Source organism: Capsella rubella, unplaced genomic scaffold, assembly GCF_000375325.1.
Source record: "Capsella rubella cultivar Monte Gargano unplaced genomic scaffold, Caprub1_0 scaffold_4, whole genome shotgun sequence".
Classification (NCBI taxonomy): Eukaryota; Viridiplantae; Streptophyta; class Magnoliopsida; order Brassicales; family Brassicaceae; genus Capsella; species Capsella rubella.
This window is the reverse complement of record NW_006238920.1, coordinates 7,534,047-7,545,228: the sequence shown is the minus strand read 5'-3', so window position 1 is coordinate 7,545,228 and position 11,182 is coordinate 7,534,047. Positions and strand designations below refer to the sequence as shown.

At 34.4% G+C, this 11,182-nt stretch overlaps 2 protein-coding genes across 2 annotated transcripts; one reads left to right on the top strand and one right to left on the bottom strand.

The window, feature by feature from the left end:
• The first annotated feature begins 107 nt into the window (after window positions 1-107).
• LOC17888308 (cation/H(+) symporter 13) lies at window positions 108-3,049 on the top strand. Its single transcript, XM_023785209.1, has 4 exons — window positions 108-365; window positions 456-1,460; window positions 1,645-2,040; window positions 2,128-3,049. Exons 1-4 carry the CDS (start codon window positions 108-110, stop codon window positions 2,959-2,961), a joined length of 2,493 nt encoding a protein of 830 aa, XP_023640977.1. The 3' UTR covers window positions 2,962-3,049.
• Window positions 3,050-7,176: 4,127 nt separating this feature from the next.
• LOC17889049 lies at window positions 7,177-8,067 on the bottom strand. The gene has a single exon (XM_006294982.2). It carries the CDS (start codon window positions 7,967-7,969, stop codon window positions 7,385-7,387), a length of 585 nt encoding a protein of 194 aa, XP_006295044.1. The 5' UTR covers window positions 7,970-8,067; the 3' UTR covers window positions 7,177-7,384.
• Window positions 8,068-11,182: the final 3,115 nt, after the last annotated feature.

The following is an 11,182-nucleotide window of genomic DNA, read 5'->3' as shown; positions in this document are numbered from 1 at the left end:
CTCTGATTCTCCTATTACATAACCTTGGTAGTTTCCCAAACCTAGCTAGTCTCTCTCCCTCTCTCTCGCTTCTCTACTCGCATCTTCTTACCGATAAAGAAAACACCATGGAGTTGTTGACGTTTGGCGGAGATGAGAGCAACTCGTCGCAATGGGGTGAAGTGCACGGTCCATTCATGAAGGAAGAGCTTGTGTGCCAAAAACAAAACTTGATGGCGTCAAAAGGCATTTTCATGAATAGTGACCCTCTTAAATACGCAATGCCTCTTCTCATGATACAAATGTCAGTCATCATCATCACCTCTAGGCTTATCTTCCGCGTCCTTCAACCTCTAAAGCAAGGAATGATCTCTGCTCAAGTCTTGGTATAACTTTCATATACTACATTCCACTCTCTCTTATCGCAAAGCAATGTGTTTTTGATACTTATTATTGTTTGTGTGTGTAATGTATAGACAGGTGTTGTTTTAGGACCGTCTTTTTTAGGACATAATTTGACATACATGAACATGTTTCTTCCCGCTGGAGGCAAGATCATAATACAAACGCTATCAAACGTCGGTTTCGTCATCCATCTCTTCCTCCTCGGGCTCAAAATTGATGGGAGTATTATCAGAAAAGCTAGTTCTAAAGCCATCCTCATTGGTACAGCTTCTTACGCCTTTCCATTCTCCCTTGGAAGCCTAACGGTTATGTTCTTTAGTAAAACTTTGGGACTTCCAAGCGACGTGATTAGTTGTACAAGCAGCGCTATCTCCTTGAGCTCCATGACTTCATTCCCGGTTACAACCACGGTCTTAGCTGAACTTAACATCCTTAACTCCGAGCTAGGAAGGTTAGCCACCCACTGCTCAATGGTCTGCGAAGTTTGTAGCTGGTTTGTCGCTCTCGCGTTCAATATCTACACCCGTGAGCGGACTTTGAATAGTCTTTATGCCCTTATCATGATCGTTGCTCTTCTTTTGGTCATTTATTTCATCTTTAGACCTTTGATAGTATGGCTAACAGAGAGGAAAACCAAATCGATGAATCAAAAAGACGTTGTCCCGTTCTTCCCGGTCCTCTTCTTTTTATCCGTGGCTAGCCTTAGTGGAGAGGCTATGGGAGTACACGCTGCGTTTGGAGCGTTTTGGTTTGGCGTTTCTCTCCCTGATGGTCCTCCTTTAGGCACGGAACTCGCTGCGAAACTCGAGATGTTTGCCTCGAATCTGTTCCTCCCATGTTTCATCGCCATTAGTGGGCTGCAAACTAATTTTTTTCAGATCACAGCGAGCCACGAGCACCATGTGATGATGATTGAGATCATTCTCTTGATCACTTACGGATGCAAGTTCCTTGGAACAGCTGCTGCGTCTGCTTACTGCCAAAATCAGATCGGAGACGCGCTTTGTTTGGCCTTCTTGATGTGTTGTCAAGGTATCATCGAAGTCTACACTACTATCGTCTGGAAAGACGCTCAGGTGAATATATTTTCTTGTTTATAAAATATACAAATCAAGAAACCTAAAAATTGTGGTTTCTAAAGTATGTTAGAACTCATTTTGATACTAACCTTCTATGAGTTGAGTTGATCAGTTGAACTTAGATTCTTGGTAAAATTTATCGTAACTTAAGGTAAAATTTTTTTTTTAATTTGGTTTACAGGTTGTTGACACAGAATGTTTTAATCTGGTGATCATCACGATTCTGATAGTAACTGGTATTTCCCGGTTCCTCGTCGTGTACCTTTACGACCCTTCAAAACGTTACAAAAGCAAAAGCAAACGAACGATCCTCAACACAAGGCAACACAATCTTCAGCTCCGTCTTCTCATTGGCCTCTACAGTGTTGAAAACGTTCCTTCTATGGTTAATCTTCTAGAAGCTACTTACCCTACACGGTTTAACCCAATCTCATTCTTTACGTTGCACCTTGTCGAGCTTAAAGGTCGAGCACACGCAGTTCTCACGCCGCACCACCAGATGAACAAACTTGACCCTAACACGGCTCAGTCCACACACATCGTTAACGCCTTCCAGCGTTTCGAACAAAAGTATCAGGTTCGCGTTTCAAACATAATTTTTGCGTTTGTGTTTCAAACATAATATTTTCAAAGTATTTGTAAAAACTTTTTTTATATACGTCAGGGAGCTCTCATGGCGCAACATTTTACCGCAGCAGCGCCTTACTCGAGTATAAACAACGACGTATGTACGCTCGCGCTCGACAAGAAGGCAACGTTAATAGTGATTCCGTTCCACAAGCAGTACGCGATAGACGGGACAGTCGAACAAGTCAACGGACCTATCCGGAACATAAACCTTAACGTGTTGGAAGCGGCACCTTGTTCTGTCGCAATATTTATAGACAGAGGAGAGACAGAGGGACGTCGCTCTGTCTTAATGACTAGTACGTGGAATAACGTGGCAGTGCTCTTCATCGGAGGCAAGGATGACGCGGAGGCGCTAGCGTTATGCATGAGGATGGCTGAGAAGCCGGACCTTAACGTCACGATGATACATTTCCGTCACAAGAGCTCTCTTCACGACGAGGACTACAGCGACATGTCCGAGTACAATCTAATAAGCGATTTCAAGAGCCATGCAGCGAACAAAGGAAAAGTTCATTACGTAGAGGAGATAGTGAGAGATGGCGTGGAGACGACGCAAGCGATTAGCTCACTAGGAGATGCCTATGACTTGGTATTAGTTGGTAGAGACCACGACCTAGAGTCTTCGGTTTTGTATGGACTCACGGACTGGAGTGAGTGCCCTGAGTTAGGTGTGATCGGAGATATGTTGACGTCGCCGGATTTTCATTTCTCGGCGCTTGTCGTTCATCAGCAGCAAGGAGACGCACTGGACTTGGACGATAGTTATAAATTGCCTGCGCTCGAGCATCAGAAGATTGGAGATACGGTAATGCCACAACGTTTCTCTACTGAAGAAGGTTTCACTACCATTGATCTCGGTAAATACTAGAGTAACCAACTGAATTAAATCTTCATTTAGTAACTTTTTTTTGTTAATCATAAGTTCATAACGAGAGAGATATTTATACATAGATGTATCTAAGAGGTAGATCATGAATTTGGAATCTTGAGTCGAGTCCTATTAGGATGTCATCATGTAATAGTTGTAGTTTGCTGTTTCTGTCTTTATTTATATATTCCTAAGAGCTCAACTTAGAGCATCATTATCAGCGTAATTGCCAAGATGCATCTTATGGGAAGGATATTATATAAATAATGAATAGTTAAATTTAAGAACCAAACCAAATGTGATAGTTATTGGTTAAACTTGTTGGTTCTTAATTTTATAATAATAAAATAATATAAAATAAAATTAATTTATTTCTTTAATTATGAAAAAGAAAAATATATTTAAAAAAAAGATACAAACATCAAAGATACATAAATTCTTTAAAATTAAAAACATAAACTTAAAAAGATACAAAAATAAACTTAGAAACGTTTTTAATCATTTGGAAGATGTCCAAATTTCGTCCATATATTCTCAATCAAATCATCTTTTAATTGGTGATGTGCTTGTTTATCACGTATTCTTCTGCGACGATCACCTATACCGTCGAGATTTGTAGCCATATTGTTTGAAAACGTAATATCCGGGCCATCTTCTACGAATTCTTGGTCGTCAAAGAGAGTGTAGAAAATATAGTTAACTCAGTAAATCTACATAGAGTTGGAAATATAACTCAGATAGTTAACTCAGTAAACCAACATTCTCCTCAGAACCTCTCCTCAACAACATATCAACATACCGAGAAAAGATACAAATCATGCAAATCCTCTATCATACCACTTCTAAACAACAAATCACAACTTAATGTTACAATACAACATATAATTCCAATGCCATCTAATTATACCGTAACCTAAATATCACAAAAAGACAGATGATGTTTACACTCGAGTTTAAACAATAAATCAAACGATCAAAACCTTAATTCTCATAAGCTTTTACAATAACGAACTAGAGAGAACCAAATATCCAACGCTAGTTAATTGTGAATCAACAATAGTAAACTTTACAGACATGGTGAATTCAACCAAAGAAGAAAGTGAACAAAATAAGAACAAGACTGAGAAGAGACTTGTACCTGACTAGGATGGACAAACACGGAGAAACTAGGAAGAGGAAAAGGCCGAGATCCATAAGACGCGGAGGAGGGTGGACAAAGACGGAGGATGGACAAAGACGGTGGATTAAGAGACGGTGAGATCTCCCAGAGAAGAAAACGATTGAAGGATTTCGATAAGACGGTGGATTTCGAATGAAGGATTTCGATAAGCCCCTAAATCGATTGTGTTTGACAGAGAAAGAAGAAAGAACAGAGATCAAAAATCGTTCCCATGGTCGATGAAACTAGGGTTCGAACAAAAGAGGAAGAAACACGATTTGGGGATTTTTTCTTCTTTCGACAAAACACAAAATAATAAACCAAAGAAAAATCTTTATTTTTAGTCCACTCCCGCTGCGCCACGTGGCCTAAGATTCGGACTCCAACGCTTGTTGGAGAAGAAGCGGATGGACCTTGCGTTTTCCCTGTTTGATTTTATTGGGTTTATTTAAATGCCCGAAGGCCCGATCGAGTGCTGCGATAATGATGCCCTTAGTAAATCATTATTTTCTGGGTTAAAAATAAAAATATGTAGATGGGTAAAAAATAATAAAAGTGGATCCCTTATTTTAACACTTACATAGACTTTTACACTTATTGAAATATTTTTACTTAATGAAATCAAAATTTGATCATATTACGTATTATAGATTTATCTCTAAAATATTATTTATAATTGTATTTTTTTTTCTTTAGTCTTAATATATGAAACTTATTATTTTTTATTTCTTTCTCTACACATATGAAAGATGCACAAAAAATTAAAGTATACTTATAATTCGTTCATAACATGTTTTCTTATTGGACTAACAAACTCAGACAATGCTATATAAAACAAATGAAAGAGTCATCACTCATATATGAAGCGTTTTAATGTGTTGGACAACCAAAACTAAGTGACATACTAATCCTATAGATAGATAGAAAGCTACATCTGTTAACTTCATTCTGATCTATGTCCTCGTATTTTTTTCAATACTTACACAACATACTGTAAATAACATTAGCACCTCTCTAGTTTGTAAACTTTCCTAGATGGAAAAATAATAATACCTATTTCAGCATTTTAGGCATTTCTCATATTTTCATGATAAGATACTATTTCTTATTTATTTTTATTTATTGTTGTTGATGTTCATAAGGTTTATTATTAGGCATTTATTTCTCATATTTTCAGCTCAATATACTATTTTGCAAAACGTCAAACTACAGTATAAGGTACAATCTCACGCTCTTTGTATCGAAGCATAGTAGTACATAGCTATATATCATGATTATTAGTAGTCTCTGAGTACGGATAGTTTTTTAGTTAAGAACAAAAAATGATATTTTTTGTAAGAATAGTCTCTTAATTAAGAGAAAAAATTGAAGCTTTTACTATTGTAAAAGCAAAACTTAAATCTCCCAAATAATCTGGCTCTTCCGCTAAAAACTCACATGAATTTCTTATGCTCTATATGTGATGCATCGTGTTTTGCAAGTTATTAGTTATTTCTGATTTGTGAAAATTGAATAAGAGCATCATTATCAATGGTATGTTAAATTTGGATCTTAGTAATAGTTTATTATTTAAGTTGAAAAACTTAGAATTAAGAGTTGTAAATTTGTTTTTAGTGTTTATATAGCACTCCGTTAGTTTTTGATTGATTTTGAATTAATAAATTAATAATTTGGTATCGCTTATTTTTCTTTTTTCTTTTCCATTTGGATAACTTTGGTTTGTAAATATGTTAAAAAAAAAAAAAAAAAGAGAGATGTGATGAAGGAAAAGATGGGTGTTAAGAAGAGATGGGACATAAAGGATGGGAATCCATGTGAAGGCAGCCGAATTAGATGCTCTCGCCAGCTTTCATTTCCTATTATATTTTCTTTCTTTACTTGTAGATGTCTCCATCTCCTACCTTTTAAGTTCCAATAATGTTATCAAGAAAACATAAAAATTCTTCATAAAAATTAGTTCACATTCTTTCATTTTATACATTATCTGATACTCTAAAAGAAAAACTTAACTAGAAAATTCGATGATAGACATAAATATATCATTTCACAATGTTTTGTTCACTACCAAAACCATTTTATCGTATTAAATTAGATCATTAGTATTAGACCAACATTATTGGATGGTTTTTAAAACTGAAAATGGGTATTTTAACACAGTATTTCGATACAGAACACTGTGCTAAGATACCCATTTTCAGTTTTAAAAACCTTCCAATAATGTTGTCCTAAATACTTAACAAAAAAAATCAATATCGTTCTTAGAGCATGTTTAATGGTGAGAACTTAAACCTAAGATTTTGTTAAAAACAGTTTTTAGTTCATGACCTTATCGGGTTACTTCATGTATAATCATTGAGACCTTTATATAATTTCTCCATATATAGTAAATAGCATTAACTTTCTATGCTCTTTAAATGATTGAAATTTTTTATTATACTATTTGGAAAAACATATGGGTTTGTTTCAGCTTCACAAGACTTTGGTGATTGGTCCACCTACATGGCTACATCTGCATGTGACGACCTTACATGATTGCCTGACGTCTCCTCGACACTCTTTCTTTGGACCCTTAATTAATCAGCCGTCTCCGAGTTCGCATTATTAACCAATTAAACAAATCATACACTATTCATTGTTTATATTCAACGACCGAAACTTTATAAAAACCCTTTAAACAACTGGTCTAAGTCTAAGTACGTTGCATTACAGTTGAACTTGAACATGTATAGTTCTCTTCTTTATGCTAATTAAATTAGATTCTTTTGATATTACTATATTGACTTACAGTTTTATGAAACTCATATCGCATTATTCACTTGATCTTGACCCAAATGTTATTTTTTTCGTCAACCATTATTGAATTAGTAATTTGCATTTACCATTTTCATATACTTTTTTTTTTTTGGCTCAGTTACATAAGAATTTATTTTGCATTTTGGAGTTTTGTTCCTGTTTCCTAACTGTACTTCCTGTCGTATAAGATCCAATTTACGTACATATGATCCAATTTAACTTAGAATCTTTCCCACACTGCCACATTCTGAGATCAGATCACAAATTTAACATAGATCTCTTATCCAATATATCCACATGAGTACATTACATAGCTTTGTTTTTAACTTCATAATAAATATAAATATTTGAAAATTTTCTCCCCGGGGATGTTAAATAAAAATCCGATTTCCAGATTCAAAAGATTTTTAAAAAAAAATTAAGAACATAGAGATAGAATTAACGAAAGAGTGAAAAGAAAAAATTTACTAATTAATTAAGATCCTCAGTAATGCTATCAAGGTGAGGACGCCACGTGGAAACTGACGCCGACCGGCTATGTCTCCGACGGTGACGATTCTCTTTACCGGTGGAACTCATCTTCTCCGACAACATAACATCTTCTAAATATTTCTCACACAACGTCAAACAATGACCATCAAGATCTTTATCTTTTGGTGTTGAAGTATGATCAAGATCCTTATGTTTTGGTACTAAGGTATCAAGATCCTTGTCACCACCACTCATACGATCACTACTTACGTCAGCGCTTTTCCGGCGCCGGTGTTCTTTTATCTTCTTTGTCTTCTTCTTCTCCGGCAAAGAAGTATCAGGGATAAGAAAATAGATGCTTCCACGCTTAAGTTCAGATTCAGGGGACAAGATCAAGATCTTACGTACAACTCCTTGAGAACAAGGTTTGCTCAAGACATGGTTAGGATTCGCCTGAAGGATCTCGCCGGCGGTCATCGGACGAGTGATCTCGTCGACGTGGCCGTTGAGATGTACGATTCTGATCAAATCTAAAGCTCCACATGGAAGTACACAAGCCAAACAACACCGTAAACTGTTTCCCATATCTTCTTCTTTTGCAAACACAGATTCCTAAAGTTTTGCTTTCAACAAAAACAAAAAAAGGATTTATAAGTTGTTTTTTTTTTAAGTTTATTCTTTGATGTTGTTGTTGTGTGTGTTGTTATTGTGGGCAAGACAAGGTTATATATAGAGAGAGTGAATAAAAAAAAAAAAAAAAGATTAAGCTTGACCAAAATGTATACGGATGTTTTAATTACTAAATTGTCCTTTCTTCTGATTGTGATTAACTTAAGCAGCCCTCCTTAATCTTATTATAGTGGCTCATTATACAAAACTATTTTATTTCTGTTATTCCACTCAATTAATCTACTTTTTAACGATAAAATACATTCATTTTCTGGTCAATATACCTATCATTTTTTCGGGTCTAGAAATCTATCTGTACTAATAGTTTTAATTTCTAACAACTAAAACATATAATTATTTGATTGATGAAATGAATATATTATGTAAAATGATTGGTTTTGAAAATTAATCAGAAAGAATAGCAATTTAGAATTATCCGTTTTGCACCAAACTACTAAATATTATAACACATATCACCTATATAACTAGATACAACAAACCTAGACATATACCAATATAAAGTTGTATACATATCACCTATGTATCACATCGAATAAGTTTAATATCTCTTTATTTTTGAGTTACTTAGAATGATTCAAGGCTTATATAACCCCCTACTGAGTCAAGTACACATATATAGTTACATACTTTTAGTTCTTAATCAGAACTTTAAACCGTACGTACCATATTGTTGTACTTAATTAATTAATTACCGAAAGGCTCTAACACTTAACATGGCACTATTAATAATTTAACTACTACGGAAAACAGTTAGAGGAGCCGTTAATAACTTTTATAAGAAAATGGAAAAATTTGGTCAGAGGTTCCGTTACGTTCGGGTTATTACTAGGAGATCCATGTGTATATATTAAATAACGTCACTGGAAAAATAAATTATAACGATGTTCTTGTTTTTTCTTGCATGTTATTTTTAAACATAACAGATCAGATAAGATTCCGAATTAAAAACAAAAAAATTGTTTGGTAAATTACTTGACAAATAATTATGTTGATGATTACTACGTTAATTTCGATGGAACACCAACTATAATTCAATGGAAGACAAATTTATAACTATAGTTTAACTAGATGATAGTACATAAATTTATCTATGACGACATTAACATCATTATAGTCGAATTAATTGGAAGAATCTAATGAAAACAGTGTTTTTCGAAAGCTTTTGTTATAATCACATGCATGTCTCTCACTCGAAAGTCGAAAAGACAAAAGCTTAAGACTGAAACTGTACCGACAGTACTACGTTATATTCGATGTTAAGATTAGACACAAAGAGCAATATGCATGTACCAAATGTACGAGTAAGGAATCTAGCTACTAGATCATGATTTCTCACAATAATCAATTAATTATAGTAGTATATGGACTCTCTCGACTCTCGAGGCCTTAACCTCCCCTTGAATGGTTAAGAACTTAATGGTGATGCTTTCATTAAGGTTTTGGTAAAACCCAAAAACATATTCATGCAAATGATTTATGCCCCTTTAATAAACAAGTACGTAAGAGGAAGCTTCGTAGCACGGAGCTTTTGTGGCACCGACTATTACGTACGAGCGGCGCTGAAGTTGATTAATTATTAATCTATACGAAAACTCATGATTTTTCATTATTTTTCTAATCATCAAAGAATAAACCTCGTGCGCACCACAAGATTTATTTTTTGGGTGTTTGTATAGTTATGATTGAATTGAAACGTATTAACTAAACTATGAAACTTACAAAGACGATTCCATTAATTGAAGAACGTGAGTCAAGTCTGTCTTGTATCCTCGATTGGACAACACTTATGTATCATATGAACCATATAATTAATTATGTTAGTTGAATGAGGTTATATATTGGTGAAAAAACAAAGGGTTAAATAATGTTTAAAGACAGAACTGAGGGAGACCTTTTCTGTTTGTTTGTTACTTTTGAACTAGTTTATGCAAGAAAACAATATTCTATATTAAGTATCTGAATAATATTCTAAATATGTTAACGTAGGAATCAGTCGATTGAAATCATTATATTATACGACTGACAGTATAATAATATTCTAGCTAGGGGATAAAACTTTAACTTTCTGTATATTAGAAAAAAAGAGTTCCATTACAAAGTTTCTTTAACATAAACAACTTACTCGTTCAAGGGCAGTCATCGTGATCTTCAAATCTTTAGTATATTTTAAAATTTGGGACAAAATTGTATGACAAAAGTTTGAGTTTAACATATGCTGGTGAAACTATATATGATGGTCCTTATAATATTAAATCAATCCTAACAAGAAACGAAAACGATTAACTTAATTAAAATGGTTGCTTGTCTCTATAAATATATAGCTGTCATTTTTGGTCAAATGGTGCAATGAATAAAAAAGACTAGTTTTCTAGCTCAGTTACAAAACTACAGTTTTACATTTTTGTTCTGAAAGATTTTGAGCTGTGTTGATGAACCATCCCAAGTTATATGTTAGGTAAGGAGAGTGATACCTTTTCTTGGTATAGCCAGGCCCCGGTTCCAGCCTTCCAAGACTAGTCATAGAGGTTTAGATCAAACCCTCATGGCCAAAAACACCCAAAAAAAAATGAAGATAGAAGTATATTTTTAACCAAGAAACAATAGGTAAGTTACTTGTCCGACGTACCCTATATTATGTTAAGTTGGCGGCGCTGGTTAGATCTAATCCTATAACGCAAAATCCGCATTACATATTTGAGTTTGAATTCTACAAAATTAAGAAGATTAACATATAGCTTTAAGGGGGAAGAACCTGATTGGTATAACGACAAATCAAGAGAATAACATAAAAGACTTTTTATCTTAGATATGATATCTCCAGTCGATAAATACGCGTTGATTTGGATTGTATCTCGTGAGTAAGATCTTTTCTTGTCTTTATATGATCTAGTAGTAGTGCATGTTGCTCTATCTTAAGAACTAGCATAGTTGACGGCAGAGGAAAATCCAAATTACATTTTAAGAGATTTTGTTAAAGATGTAGACATGTATATGCATATACTAACATTGTTCACTATTAAACCTGTTTCATATTTTAACAAGAAAAATGGTTTTTGTCATAACCCCAAAAATTGAACCGTCGACCTTGAGCCACATTTTCATTTAAAA

Excerpts from the sequence above, each read along its gene's own strand:
- LOC17888308 (XM_023785209.1), top strand. The coding sequence starts at position 108 with ATGGAGTTGTTGACGTTTGGCGGAGATGAGAGCAACTCGTCGCAATGG. Across the intron at positions 366-455 it reads TGATCTCTGCTCAAGTCTTG|ACAGGTGTTGTTTTAGGACC; the intron begins GTATAACTTTCA and ends TGTAATGTATAG. Across the intron at positions 1,461-1,644 it reads TCGTCTGGAAAGACGCTCAG|GTTGTTGACACAGAATGTTT; the intron begins GTGAATATATTT and ends TTTGGTTTACAG.
- LOC17889049 (XM_006294982.2), bottom strand. The coding sequence starts at position 7,969 with ATGGGAAACAGTTTACGGTGTTGTTTGGCTTGTGTACTTCCATGTGGA.